Here is a 15,467-nt window from a genome sequence, read left to right on the forward strand (position 1 = left end):
GACCAAGGGGCGAATTGTGGATTTCAGGAAGAGGAAAATCGAGGGAACACACACCAGTCCTCATTGAGGGGGTCAGAGTGAGCAGTTTTAGGTTTCTGTGGCGTCTCTAAAGATCCATTGTGGGCCCAACCTACAAAGAAGGCACAAGAAGCAACTATATTTCAGTGGTACACCTTCAAAATCCCCTGCCTCAAAAAGGCAGCACCTGGCACCCAGGGCATGCGCTTGTCTCACTACCGTCCAGGAGCCTGAAGACACACACACTCAATGTTCTAGCAGCAGCTTCTTCCCCTCTGCCATCTGATCTCTGAACGGACAATCAGCCCATGAACACTACCTCACTATGTAATTTATCTTTATAACATTTAATACTGCATAATTTTTAATTTTTAACATGTACAAAATTAAATTTGTATATATTTCTTACTGTAATTTATAGATTATTTAAATTGGTGCCATAAAATGACGTTTCACATGAGAAGCCATCTGATTCATGTTGTTTCAATGGGGTATTTTGTTACTATGTAGTGTTGTGTATTTTGGTGATAAAATTGACTTGCTTATAAAAACTGAACCAGTTAAAACAGGGTACATTATAAAACAGGGGTCCCCACCTTTTCTGCACCTCGGACCAGTTTAATATTGACAATATTCTCTGACGGGGGGTGGGGGAGAATGTTAATCACGACCAGAATATAGGTGATAAGTCAACTGTAAGTCACTTATTGGCTAATACACTCAATTTCATTTATAAAAGGGTTTATTCTCACAAACGTATATAAGCACACAGTGTACATTTTCCTCACATGAATATATATAGTGATAAATTATTTACATAAAGTCAATAGCATCATAACATTTTAAGTCACATTTGGCTATTAAACTGCATATTTTCCTCATATGAACATATAAAATCATTAGAATGCACCAATAACGCTGAATCAGTGGGAGCCCTGGGCTTGTTTCTCTGCAACAAGACAGTCCCATCGAGGGGTGGCGGGAGACAGCAATGCTCGAAGGGGGTTCCTTATGGAATGACTTCATGTGCATTCAAGTTCCAACAATGGGCCAGACAGGGATGAGGAAAGGTGCAGCTGACTCATAACGTTTCCTCGCACATGCTTTGTGGCCTGGTATCGCAAATATAAAATATGTACAAATGGTTTCAGTTTGTTGTACATCCCCTGATGAGCTGCCAGGAGCGCACGGGTCAGCAGGCCAACTTCCTAGAAAACATGCAATGAGACTGGCTGAGAATCTGCCAGTGCAAGTGGGGCCGGAGGTCGAAGACGGTCCGTGCCGGGGTCCGGGGGCCGGGGGCTGGGGGCTGGAGCGCTGGGGCTGGAGGAGCAGGTCTTGTTTTGTTCCTTGTTCTGCTGTTTTGTCGTCCTCTGTGTTGTTCTGCGAAGCATCGTGGTCCTGTGGTGTTGGCGCTGAAATGCGTGGCAACGCTTGCGGGCCGTCTCCGGCTCGGCCTAAGGTTGTGCTGGTTGTTAACACAAAAGGTGCATTTCCATAAAACCAGGAGGTACAGGAGCAGAGTTCGGCCACTCAGCCCATCGAGACTGGACTGCTCCACCATTTCATCCCTCTTAACCCCACAACCTTTCAACCCAACCCAACCCTCCAAACTCAGCTTTAAGTGCACCCAGCTGTCTGTGGCGATGAACTCCACACATTCCCCACCGTCTGGATTAAGAAATCCCTCCTTGCTCTAAACAGATGTCCCCCGATTCTGACGCTGTGCCGTCTGGTCCCAGACTCCCTCACAGGAAGAAACATCCATTTCATATCCACTCGTTGTACAAATTCAACGTCCATTTGATAAGCAAATGAAGTTGATCTGAACTGAGATGGGGGGCTGGTGGTAAAGAGAAACCTGGATTGCAGAGAGACACCCTTCAGAGGCAATTGTGGACATCAACACTGATTAGGCATTCTGGCATAATTACTAACCAGAAAGCTATTTACATTCAAGAAAAGGCCACTCAGCCCATCAAATGCTTTCAGCACCGCTGTCTACTTCTCCTAAACAGCACAGGGTTAAACCCGCCCAAAACAAGGGCAGGGGTGGTGAACAATTCACAACAGGCGGCCACCCCTGTCACACTGAAACATCCCCTCACCCCAGACACACGGGAGTCCCCTCAGGTCCCAGTTATTCACAGGGAAACAAAAAGCCTCCCGGATTATCCATGGGGTCGGGAGAACTCATTCCTCCAATTGGACAGGGGTGATTCGCAATGGCTCCGGGCATCTCCAGGGGCAGAAGAAGGGGTAGATGGGTTCGACAAACGTGGCGGCGAAGGAGTGTAGCTTCTGTTTCCGGACAGCGTCGTGGAAGGAGACGATACCCTCGTCGTAGTTCAGGAAGATGCCGATGATGGCGACCTTGTCCCCCAGGTTCAAGTCTTTGTTTTCCAAGCCCTTCACTTCATACCTGTCCCAGCAATGGCTGACGCACCAGTAGCCTTCCTCCGGGCACAGGGTGACTCTGCCCTTGCGATCTACCGAGTTCCTGGCCACCCCCAGGTCCCAGTTGGGGCACTCGACCACCGACACCTCCCAGTAGTGTTTACCCGCCTCGAAGGCCTGCGTGCCCAGCAGGAATGGGTACCGATCGAACCTCCTGTCATTCTCAGTGACATTGCGCCAGCCGCCCGCGTCTCGGACAGCCGTCCCATCCTCAAACACCTCCAGGTTTCCATTGGCGGTCTCGGGGTCCAGGCGGACTGTGACTGTAAGTGGAGAGCCGTCAGAGTGGGTGGCAGGAATCTGGGGCCTCTCACATCCCCCTCCCACCTTAAGCACATGCCCTCTTGTGTCAGACATTACTACCCCGGGAAAAAGAATACCGTCTGTGCTTCTCATAATCTAATTAACCTCAATCAGATCTCCCCTCAGCATCCGCCACTCCGGTGAAACTAACCCACGAGCCTATCGTGACAGCACTCTCTAAACCAGGCAGCATCCTGGTGAATCTCTTTCGCACCCACTGCAAAACCTCAACATTCTTCCTATGATAAAGCAACCAAAACTGTGTGCGACACTCCAGATGTGGCCAAAGCTGGGGCTTTCTTGTGTTTTTTTTTGCAATTTAAGCTTCTTTTACACTTGCTCATATTTGAAAAATTGCCTGTCAGTGTGTAAACTTTCTGTCACAGGGCATACTGGAGTTTGTACAATCACCTGTCAGTCAGTACGCTTTCAGTCACAGGGTAAACTTGAGTTTGCACAATTGCCTGTCTGTCTGTAAACTTTCTGTCATGGTGTATACTCGTGTTTGTACAACGCCTATCAGACTGTAAACATTCTGTCACAGTTCATACTGGTGTTTGTATAATTGTCTGTAAGCAAGCCTTATGTCATGCAGAATACTTGTGTCTTTACAATCGCCTGTCTGGTTGTACAGGAGTATACATTTTTGTACAATCACTTGTCAGTTTGTAAACTTTGTCACATGGACTACTGGTGTGTGTACAATTGCATGTCAGTGTGTAAACTTCTAGTTACACACTATCCTTGTGTTTGTACAATCACATAAGTCTATAAGCTTTCAGTCATGGAATATGCTTGTGTTGCTATAATTGCCTGTCAGTCTGTAAACTTTCTGTAACGGGGTATACTTGTGTTTGTACAATCACCTGTCAGTGTGTAAGTGTTCAGTCACGGGGTATACTTGTATCATATTGTAGCCAAGAAAGCTCAGCAACACTTCAGCTTCACATGACTAGAGGACGTAGGAGCAGGAACAGGATATTCCGCCCATCGAGTCTCGCTCTCCCATTCCATCAAGGCTGATTTACCATTCCTCCCAAACCCATTCTCTTGCCTTCTCCCCACAACCTTTCATGTCCTTACTAATCAGCTACCTATCAACCTCTGCTCTAAATACATCCAATGACTTGGTTTCCACAGATTCTCCTCATCTGGCTAAAGGAATTTCTCTTCACCCTAGTTCTAAATGTATGTCCCTCTGTTATGAGGTTGTGCACCCTGGTCCAAGACTCAACTACCATGGGAAATATCCTCACCACATCTACTCTATCTAGGCCTTCGATACCCCCCCCCCCCAATTCTTCTAAACTAGAGCGAGTACAGGATCAGAGCCATCAAACGCCCCTGATCCATTAACCCTTTCATTCCCAGGATTATTCCCATGCAGCTCCTCTGGTCGCTCTCCGATGTCAGCACATCCTTTCCCCGATCAGGGGCCCATATCTGCTCACCATACTCTAAGTGTGACGTGAAAAATGCCTTGTAAAGGCTCAGCATTGTATCCTTGCTTTTATATCCTGGTCCTCCCAAATGAATGCTAACATTCCATGCGTGTTCCTCACCACAGACTCAAACTGCAAATTAACCCTTCGGAAATCCTGCACAAGGACTCCCAGCTCCCTTTTACCTGTTGTTTCTACCTTCTCTCCATTTAGGAAATAATCAACCCTTTCATTTCTTCCACCAAAGTGTATGACCACACATTTCCCAACACTGCATTCCACCTACCATTTCTTTGCCCATTCTCCTAATCTAATTCCTTCTGTAGCCTCTCTACTTCCTCAAAACTACCTGCCCCTCCACCCATCTTCAGATCATCTGCAAAGCCATCAACCCCACCATCCAAATCATTGCCATGTAATGTCAAAAGAATCGGCTCCAACACAGATCCCTGTGGAACACCACTAATCACCAGCAGCCAGTCCTGTTATTCCCACTCTTTGCCTCCTGCTAATCAGCCACCGCTTTATCCGTGCTACAATCTCTCCTGTAATACCACAGGCTCTGATCTTGTTCAGAAGACCCAGGTGCAGCAGAACCCTGACTCACTTTCCTAAAACCCAGATTCACTTAATGGGAATCACTTTGGATGTTAGTGAGAAACAAGGTTTAATTACCACAAATCCCAACCCCCACCCCCCCCCCAAACTCTCCCAGTGAAACATTAGCACCTAATCCCACCCCTCCCAGCGGGAAGTTAGATCCTGACCATCGCTTCTGAACTGTGGCTCTCCCAACCTCGAGAATGACAGCTTCATCAGAAGGGACGTCACGTTCCCGATACGTATCCACCCCCCCACCCGCGACGCCAGACTAGGATCTGCTCTCCTGATTGATGCCTCGCTCCAGGTCACTCCCCACCACTCAGAATCACCCCCCCCATCCCCCAAATTAACTGCATTCTACACCGTTCCTGGGAATCTCCACTGTCACACAATCCCCCCAACCCGCTTTTCGCCAATGATGCCTTCCCCCACTGCCTTGCCTTAAAGAGAGCTTCTCACCCTTGGGTTTCCACAGCACGTCACCCCTCCCACCTCCCTCTCCCTGCTTATCGTGCTTCAGTTCCTGTGGGGGGGGGGTTATCAGGCCCTTCAATTGACTACGCCACCCCCACCCCCACAACACACCCCGACAGCACCGGGCCTACCTGCACATCGCAACATCTTTTCCCACTCTGGAAGAGACGGCGGGGGTGGGGGAAGAGAGGAGAGAGAGAAAAAAAAACAATATTAATGTCGACAGAATACAGAACAGCCACTCGGCCCATCCAGTTCTGCTGGACCCCCAGTCAGTTCCAAAGACGTACAGGTTAGGGTAGTAAATGAGGGCAGGCAATGGTGATGTGGTGACACTTGCCCAGCACAGTCCTTTATTTAAGGTCACATGACATAGCAGCAGATTTGGCCAACTGGCCCATCGAGGCTGCTGCACCATTCCATCATGGCTGACTTATCCCTCTCAACCACGTTCTCCTCCCTTCTTCCTCTAATCTTTGACGCCCTGACTAAGTACCTACCAATATCCACTTTAAATATACTCAATGACGTGGCCTCAATTATATTAATAGATGAAAGATATTTATTTAGAGATACAGCACAGCAACAGAGCAGACGGCCCAATAAGCCCACACTGTCCAATCACACCCAGTGAACAATTCACCATGGTAACGGGCCCACACTACCCAATTACACCCAGTGAACAATTCACCATGGTAACGGGTCCGGCCCAATGAGCCTGCACTGCCCAATTACACCCAGTGAACAATTCACCATGGTAACGGGTCCGGCCCAATGAGCCTGCACTGCCCAATTACACCCAGTGAACAACTCACCATGGTAACGGGTCCGGCCCAATGAGCCTGCACTGCCCAATTACACCCAGTGAACAATTCACCATGGTAACGGGCCCACACTGCCCAATTACACCCAGTGAACAACTCACCATGGTAACGGGTCCGGCCCAATGAGCCTGCACTGCCCAGTTACACCCAGTGAACAACTCACCATGGTAACGGGTCCGGCCCAATGAGCCTGCACTGCCCAATTACACCCAGTGAACAATTCACCATGGTAACGGGCCCACACTGCCCAATTACACCCAGTGAACAACTCACCATGGTAACGGGCCCACACTGCCCAATTACACCCAGTGAACAATTCACCATGGTAACGGGCCCACACTGCCCAATTACACCCAGTGAACAATTCACCTACCAACCGGTACGACCTTGGACCGTGGGAGGAAACCTAAGTGGTCACGAGAATGCCGACAGCGGTACGAATTGAACCTGGGTCGCTAGTACAACTTGGACCCTGTTGATCATCGTCGTAAAACGATGCATTTCACTGTGTCTTGAAGTACGAAGGACAAATATATCTAATCTTTCAATCTTTGGCGTTGTTGACCAATTTTAATTCTAGTTTCCGGTATTTGCAGCCCCACCCCACTCCCTGCTGGTTTCGACAACTGCAACTCTATTGGGCAGGGCCTACCCACAGCAGATACTGGGACCAGGCGTCTCAAGGGCCGAGTGGAGTGAAGAATGAACCAAAGACCTCCACAAGGCAGTGCTGGTGGTCTTACAAGCACATTTACAGTGGAGAAAGAGCAACACAGACGAAATGCTGGAGCAACTCAGCAGGTCAGGCAGCAACCACGGAGAGGAATACACAGTTGATGTTTCGGGTCAAGACCTTTCATCAGGACTGCACAGAAAGGGGGCAAAAGCCAAGATAAGGCGGCAGGGGAAGAGGAGGAGGACGAGCCGGCAGGAGATAGGTGAGGTGGAAGGTGGGGTGGGGGACGGGAGAGGATGAAGTAAGAATTTGGGAGGTGATAGGTGGAAGAGGTGAAGGGTGACAGGTGGAAGGAGGAACCTGACAAAAGAGAGTGGACGATGGGAGAAAGGGAAGGAGGAGGGGAAACAGAGGGAGGGTTGGGCAGGTGAGAAGAGAAGGGGGCAAGAGGGAAATCAAAATGGGGAATCGAAAAAGAGAGAAAGAAGGGGAGAAATAACTGGAAGTTCGGAATAAGGTTTGTAGCATACAGAATAAGGTGGACGAACTCAAGACACAATTAGAGATTGGTCGGTGTGACATTGTGAGCATCACTGAGCTGTGGCTGAAAGGCGGCCATAGTTGGGGTTTAACATCAAAGGATTTACTTTATATCGAAAGGGTAGGCAGGAAGGCGTAGGTGGCGGTGTGGCTCTGTCGGCAAGAGGAAATAACATCATTAGAAAGAGGGACAGAGGGTCAGAGAATGTCGAATCTCTGTGGGTGGAGTGAAGAAATTGCAAGGGTAAAAAAGAAACCATTATGGGTGTCATATATAGACCACCAAATAGAAGCTAAGAATTGGGGTTGAGTTTGCAAAGGGAGCTGGAAAAGGCATGTGATAAGGGTAATGTCACAGTTGTAATGGGGGACTTCAACATGCAAGAGGATTGGGAAAATCAAGCTGATGTCGGATCGCGAGGGGGGAGTTTGTTGAATGCCTGTGAGATGGCTTTTTAGAGCAGCTTGTGCTTGATCCTATTCAGGGAAAGACCATCCTAGATTGGGTGTTCTGTAACAACCCAGATCTAATTAGGGAGCTCAATGTAAAGGAACCCTTAGGAGGTAGTGATCATGATATGATTGAATTGGTGCTGCAGTTTGAGAGGGAGAAGCAGAACTCACATGTATCAGTATCGCAATGGAATAAAGGGAACTACAGAGGCAAGAGAGAGGAGCTTGCCCAGGTGGATTGGAGGAGGATACTGGCAGGGATGACGGCAGAGCAGAGATGGCTGAAGTTTCTGGGAATAGTTCACAAGGCACAGGGCAGATATATCCCACAGTTGTTGTTCTCAAATGGCAGAGATAGGCAACTGTGGCTGACAAGGGAAGTTGAGTACTGTATAAAAGCCAAGGAAAGGGCAAATAATGTAGCAAAAGTGAGTGGGAGGAAGTTGGATGATTGGGAAGTATTTAAAATCCAACAAAATGCAACTAAAAAGCTCTAAGAAGGGAAAAGATGAAATATGAAGGCAGATTAGCCAATAATATAAAGCATGATGCTGAAAGTTTTTCAATTATATGAAGAGTAAAAGGGAGGTGAGAGTTGATATTGGACCACTGGAAAATGATGCTGGTGAGGTAGTTATGGGCGACAAAGAAATGGCAGATGAACTTAATGAGTATTTTGCATCTGTCTTCACTGTGGAAGACACTAGCAGTGTGACAGAGATCAGTGAGTGTCAGGAAGCAGGAGTGAGTGTCATTGCTATTACAAAAGAAAATGTGCCAGGCAAACTGAAATGTCTGAAGTTGGATAAGTCACCTGGACCAGATGGACTACATCCCAGACTGATAGAAGTTGGTTGAAGAGATAACGGATGAATTGGTCATGATCTTTCAAGAATCATTTGATTCTGGTACGGTCCCAGAGGACTGGAAGATTGCAAATGTCACTCAACTCTTTAAGGAGGAAGGAAGACAAAAGAAAGAAAATTATAGGCCAGTTAGTCTTACCTCAGTGGTCGGGAAAGTGTTGGAGTCTATTATTAAGGATAAGGTTTCGGGGGTACTTGGAGACTAATGATAAAATAATTCAAAGTCAGCATGGTTTCTGCAAAGGGAAATCTTGCCTGACAGATCTGTTAAGAGTTCTTTGAGGAAGTAACAAGCAGAGTAGGCATAGCAGAGGCTGCTTAACAAGATAAAATCCTAAGGAGATACAGGAAAGATACTGGCATGGATAGCGGAATGGCTGACAGGCAGGAGCCGGCGAGTGGGAATACAGATTGGCTACCAGTGACGAGTGGTGTTCCTCAGGGGTCGGTATTGGGACCATTACTTTTCACATTGTTTGTCAATGATTCAGAGAATGGAATTGGTGGCTTTGTGGCAAAGTTTGACATGATACAAAGAGGGGTAGGTAGTGCTGAGAAGGTAATGCAATTTCAGAAGGACAGACAAATTGGAAGAATGGGCAAAAAAGTGGCAGATGGAATACAGTGTTCGGAAATGTATGATAATGCATTTTGGTTAAAGGAACAATAACGTGGACTATTATCGAAGTGGGGAGACGGTTCAAACATCAGAGGTGCAAAGGGACTTGGGAATCCTTGTGCAAGACTCCCAGAGGGTTAATTCACAGGTTGAGTCTGTGGTTAAGACGGCAAATGCATTGTTGGCATTAATTTCAAGAGGAATAAAATATAAAAGCAAGGAGATAATGCTGAGGCTTTATATGACACTAGTCAGGTTACACTTGGTGTACTGTCAACAGTTTTGGGCCCCTCATCTCAGAAAAGGTGTGTTGTCATTGGAGAGAGTCCAGAGGAGGTTCACAAGGACGATTCCAGGAATGAAGGGGAGGAGCATTTGGCAGCCTTGGGCCTGTACTCACTGGAATTCAGAAGCATGCGTGGAGATCTCATTGAAAGCAACTGAACGTTGAAAGGACTAGATAGGGTGGATGTGGAGAGGATGTCTCCCCTGGTGGGGGTATCCGAAACTAGAGAGCACAGCCTCAAACTTCAGAGGTGACCTTTTAGAACAGAGGTAAGGAGGAATGTTTTTAGCCAAAGAGAGGTGAATCTGTGGCATGCTCTGCCAGATTGTGTGGAGGCCAAGTCTGTGGGTATATTTAACGTGAAAGTCGATAGATTCCTGATTGGCCGGGGCATCAAGGGATGCGGTGAGGGGGCAGGTGTGTGAGGTTGAATGGGATCCAGGATCAGCCATAGTGAAATGAGGGAGCATACTCGATGGGCTGAATGGCCTCATTCTGCTCCTATGCCTTAAGGAAGTTACAGAAATCAATGTTCACGCTGTCAGATTGGAGGCTACTCAGACAGAATATGCTCCTCGACTTGAGAGAAAAAAAAATCCCTGCAGACAGACAAAAACTTGCAGATGGAACTTAAATGCAGACAAGTGTGAGGTGTTGCACTTTGCGAGGATCGAGCAGGACAGGACTTGCATGGTGAGCGGCAGGGCCGCAGAACAGACACACAGACCATCATTCCACGAAAGTGGTCCATAAGAAGAGAACCTTTATAAACAAGCACACAGGTCAAGTAGACGGACAGAAACTTTTTCCCAGGGCAGAAGTGGGCAATACAGCGGGGCATGATTATCAAGTGAAAGTATAAAGGGGACCTCTGGGACATTTAAGAGACTTAGAAAGGCACGTGGATGAGAGAGAAATGGAGGGCTATGTGGGAGGGAAGGGTTAGATTGTCCTTGGACTAGGTTAGAGTTGGGCTAGGCACAACATTCTGGGCCGAAGGGCCTGTGCCGTTCTATGGTTTCCAAAAGCAGCTTACCTATGGTGTGGAGGAGCGCATCGTACTCTGAAAGAGAAGGAGAGATCGTGATATTGCATTAGAGTCTGATCGGTGTTCCTTTGCCAGTGTTGACTATGAACTCACTTCAGGTATTCTCCCAGCCACCGTGCCACCACCCCCCGTCCCCTTGCCCCACCACACATGCTCCCTCAACCTCATCGCATACTGCTGTCTCAGCACCGCGGCAGAGGCCACGTTACTCCCCCTGTAGCGGGGTACACACCACCGCCAAATACACAAAGGTTTGGGGCCAGGATGACTCGTACCTGATTTTGCAGCCAGCTTTTGTTTTTCTGAAAGAGAAAGGACACACAGCATATTAAACTCCACATCAAAAATACAGGAGACTCTGCAGATGCTGGAAATCTGGACAAAACGCTGGAGGAACTCAGCAGGTCAGGCAGCGTCCACGTAGAGGATATGCTGCCTAACTTGCCAAGTTCTTCCAAGAGTGTCTGCCTCTGCATCTCGGGGTCTGTGTGTGTGATTAAAACCCAAAACCAAGTTTCTGCTCCCATGGCCATTACAGACCCCCCCCCCTCCTGCAAGATTCTCAGGGAATTCTAACCCAAACCTTGTCCCAGTACCAACACCTCTCACCCCCACAAGGTTGGATGGGCTGGTGAGCATGCTTCTCTCCGGGTGTGGAGTGCCATCTCTATTATGTTGTATCACTGCCACCGGAGAACAGGATGAGTGGGCCATTCGGCCCCTTGAACCTGTCCTAGCATTCAACACCGTCACGGCTGCCCTTTTCCCACTGAGGGTGGGTGAGACTGGAACTAGAGGTCATGGGTTAAGGGTGAAAGGTGAAAAGTTCAAAGGGAAGATGAGGGTGAACAGCTTCAGTCAGAGGGTGGTGAGATTGTGAAGCCAGCTGCCAGCACCAGGGTTGGACACAGGTTAGAGTTAGACCATAAGACCATACGATACAGGGGCAGAATTAGGCCATTGGCCTATCAGGTCTGCTTCACCGTTTCATCATGGCTGATCCATTCCCTCTGCCTTCTCCCCATATCCCTTCATGCCCTGACTAACCAAGAATCTATCAACCTCTGCCCCAAATATACCAGTGACTTGACCTTCACAGCCACCTGGGGCAACCAATCCCACAGATTCACCATTCTCAGGCTCGAGAAATTCCTCCTCAGCTTTGTTCTAATTGGACGTCCCTCTATTCTGAGGCTGTGCCCTCTGGTCCTGGACTCCCTCCACTACAGGAAACATCCTCTCCACAGCCACTCTATTGAAGCTTTTCAACATTGGACAGGTTTCTTCTGAATTCAGGCCCAGAGCCATCAATTCGTGCTCATATGGTAACCCCGAATCATTCTCGTGAACTTCCCCTGAACCCTCTCCAATGTCAGCACATCCTTCCTTAGATAAGGAGCCCATAACTGCTCAAAATACTCCAAATGGGGCCTTATCAGTGACTTATAAAAGCCTCAACATTAAACCGTTTCACCACCTGAGAGTAATTGGGATAGGTACATGGACATAAAGGGTATGGAGGGCTAGGGGCCAGGTGCATGTTGACCGGACTATGCAGAGTAACATTCTGTCACTGATTTGACGGGCTGAAGGGTCTGTTACTGAGATGCAGTTTTCTATCATTCCATCCCATCCTGCGCTGGTCCCACCCCGATCCTGCAAACGTTCAAGAAGGCAATTGGAAGATTGGCTTTCATTGGAAGAGGGACTGAATTTAAGAGCAGGGAGGTTATGCTGCAGTTGGACAGGGCAGTGGTCAGGCCACAGCTGGGAGTACTGTGGGCAGTTAACTGGACAGGGCAGTGGTCAGGCCACAGCTGGGAGTACTGTGGGCAATGGTCAGGCCACAGCTGGAGTACTGTGGGCAGTTAACTGGACAGGGCAGTGGTCAGGCCACAGCTGGGAGTACTGTGGGCAATGGTCAGACCACAGCTGGAGTACTGTGGGCAATGGTCAGGCCATGGCTGGAGTACTGTGGGCAATGGTCAGGCCATGGCTGGGAGTACTGCGGGCAGTGAACTGGACAGGGCAGTGGTCAGGCCACAGCTGGGAGTACTGTGGGCAGTTAACTGGACAGGGCAGTGGTCAGGCCACAGCTGGGAGTACTGTGGGCAATGGTCAGACCACAGCTGGAGTACTGTGGGCAGTGGTCAGGCCATGGCTGGGAGTACTGCGGGCAGTGAACTGGACAGGGCAGTGGTCAGGCCACAGCTGGGAGTACTGTGGGCAGTTAACTGGACAGGGCAATGGTCAGGCCACAGCTGGAGTACTGTGGGCAGTTAACTGGACAGGGCAGTGGTCAGGCCACAGCTGGGAGTACTGTGGGCAATGGTCAGACCACAGCTGGAGTACTGTGGGCAATGGTCAGACCACAGCTGGAGTACTGTGGGCAATGGTCAGACCACAGCTGGGAGTACTGTGGGCAGTGGTCAGGCCACGGCTGGGAGTACTGCGGGCAGTGAACTGGACAGGGCAGTGGTCAGGCCACAGCTGGAGTACTGTGGGCAATGGTCAGGCCATGGCTGGGAGTACTGCGGGCAGTGAACTGGACAGGGCAGTGGTCAGACCACGGCTGGGAGTACTGCGGGCAGTGAACTGGACAGGGCAGTGGTCAGGCCATGGCTGGGAGTACTGCGGGCAGTTCTGCTCTCCTTCCCCCTTGAGGAAAGATATAGCGGTATGTCTTCGGGGGCGGTGCAGAAGGTTCAGCAGGTCAATTCCGGAGATGACGACTGATGATCAGTGCTGTCCTACAGGGAACACATTCTTTTCACATTCTTTCTCAACGATTAGGGTGATGGAATTGATGGGTTTGTGGCCAAGTTTGCAGACAATACAAAGACAGGTGGAGGGGCAGAGAGTCTGCAGAGGACTTAAGACAGCTCAGGAGAACGGGCAAAGAGGCAAATGAAGTATCGTACAGTGACATATATGGCCATATGGTAGATAAAGGTGTAGACTATTTTATAAAGGTGGAGAAAAATCAGAGGTACAAGGAGATCTGTGAGTGCTTGTGCAGGATTCCCTAAAGGTTAATTTGCAGGTTAGGTCAGTGGGGGAGGAAGGCAAATGCAATGTTAGCATTCATCTTGAGAGGATTAGAATATAAAGGCAAGGCTGTAATGTTGAGGCTTTATCAGGCATTGGTCAGACCGCACTTGGGAGTACTGAGAGCAGTTTTGGGCCCCTTATCTAAGAAAGGATGTAGTGACTTTGGAGAGGAGCTTCACAAGGACGATTCCGTGAATAGAAGCGTTAGTGCCTGAGAGGTGTTGGATAGCTCTGTGCCTGTACTCACCAGAGTTTACAAGAATGGGGGGGGGGGGGGGGGGAGAGAAACCTCACTGAAACCTGCTGGGTGTTGAAAGGCCTGGATAGAGTGGATGTGGAGAAGCTGTTTCCTATAGTGGGGTGGGGGGGGGGGTCCAAGACCAGAGGGCACAGTCCATTTAAATCAGAGATGAGGAGGAATTCCTTTGTCCAGCGGGTGGAGAATCTGTGGAATTCATTGTCACAGACGGCTGTAGAGGCCAAGTCGTTGAGTGCATTTAACGCCAAGGTTGATAGGTTCTTGATCAGGCAGGGCACCAAAGGTTACAGGGAGAAGGCAGAGAATGGCTGGAGAGGGATAGTAAATCAGCTATGCTGGAATAGCAGAGCAGACGTGATAAGCTGTGTCTTACAGTCTTACGAGGGGTTTAGCCTATGAGGAGAGACTGAATTCACTAGAATTCAGAAGAATGAGAGGGGACCTTACAGAAACATAACATTATGAAAGAGGCAGGACGGTTGCTTCAGCTGGTAAGTGAGACTTGAACCAGGGAACACATCCTAAAGATCCTCTGTGTGCATCCTGAACAGAGTTTCACGCAACGCAGGACGCAGATGCCCTCCCGGGGGTAGCTGTCATTGACTTCGCCGGCTGTGCTCGGAGCCTTTGTGAAACGATAGCCCAGCAGCTTGAGGAGAGAGCATCCAGCCCAGCCCTCCCTTCCTCTCCTCTCCCCACCCCCTGCACTGCCATCGCCGGGTCTGTCCCAGGACCGCCACTCACCCATCTGTTCCAGCAAGTCGTTCTTCTCTGAAAGAGACAGAGACAACAATTATTCACGGAGCAGAGCGGCACATGGCCGCCCGCGCAGGAACAGGCTTCAGGGCTCACCGTGCCTTCTCTGAGTTCAGCGCTAACATCCAGTGGTCGTCCCTCCCAGCGCGTGGACGACCGCGCAGGAACAGGCTTCAGGGTTCACCGTGCCTTCTCTGAGTTCAGCGCTAACATCCAGTGGTCGTCCCTCCCAGCACGTGGACGACCGCGCAGGAACAGGCCCCAGGGTTCACCGTGCCTTCTCTGAGTTCAGCGCTAATGTCCAGTGGTCGTCCCTCCCAGCACGCGGACGACCGCGCAGGAACAGGCCCCAGGGTTCACCGTGCCTTCTCTGAGTTCAGCGCTAACGTCCAGTGGTCGTCCCTCCCAGCACGTGGCCGCCCGCGCAGGAACAGGCCCCAGGGTTCACCGTGCCTTCTCTGAGTTCAGCGCTAACGTCCAGTGGTCGTCCCTCCCAGCACGTGGACGACCGCGCAGGAACAGGCCCCAGGGTTCACCGTGCCTTCTCTGAGTTCAGCGCTAACGTCCAGTGGTCGTCCCTCCCAGCACGCGGACGACCGCCCAGGAACAGGCCCCAGGGTTCACCGTGCCTTCTCTGAGTTCAGCGCTAACGTCCAGTGGTCGTCCCTCCCAGCACGCGGACGACCGCGCTCTGGCACTTGCACGTTCCCATGACCCGTGCACTTCACAAACGATTCCCTTACACCACCAGCTCCAGCAAACCGTGCGGATCCCCTCACGATCCTGGCTGAC

The 15,467-nt window shown here is 49.7% G+C and overlaps 1 protein-coding gene across 1 annotated transcript in view; it reads right to left on the reverse strand.

Annotated features, from left to right (window-relative positions):
• Nucleotides 1-742: 742 nt before the first annotated feature.
• Nucleotides 743-15,467, reverse strand: part of LOC140198317 (butyrophilin subfamily 1 member A1-like) — a 47,155-nt gene continuing 32,430 nt past the window's right edge. The window contains exons 9-13 of the mRNA XM_072259408.1: nucleotides 14,664-14,690; nucleotides 10,885-10,911; nucleotides 10,598-10,624; nucleotides 5,429-5,455; nucleotides 743-2,738 (exon numbers count right to left, since the gene is read on the reverse strand). Of these exons, the coding sequence (XP_072115509.1) occupies nucleotides 2,212-2,738; nucleotides 5,429-5,455; nucleotides 10,598-10,624; nucleotides 10,885-10,911; nucleotides 14,664-14,690 (635 nt within the window). The 3' untranslated portion in view covers nucleotides 743-2,211. The remainder of the gene's footprint in view (nucleotides 2,739-5,428; nucleotides 5,456-10,597; nucleotides 10,625-10,884; nucleotides 10,912-14,663; nucleotides 14,691-15,467) is intronic.

Source organism: Mobula birostris, chromosome 5, assembly GCF_030028105.1.
Source record: "Mobula birostris isolate sMobBir1 chromosome 5, sMobBir1.hap1, whole genome shotgun sequence".
Lineage (NCBI taxonomy): Eukaryota > Metazoa > Chordata > Chondrichthyes > Myliobatiformes > Myliobatidae > Mobula > Mobula birostris.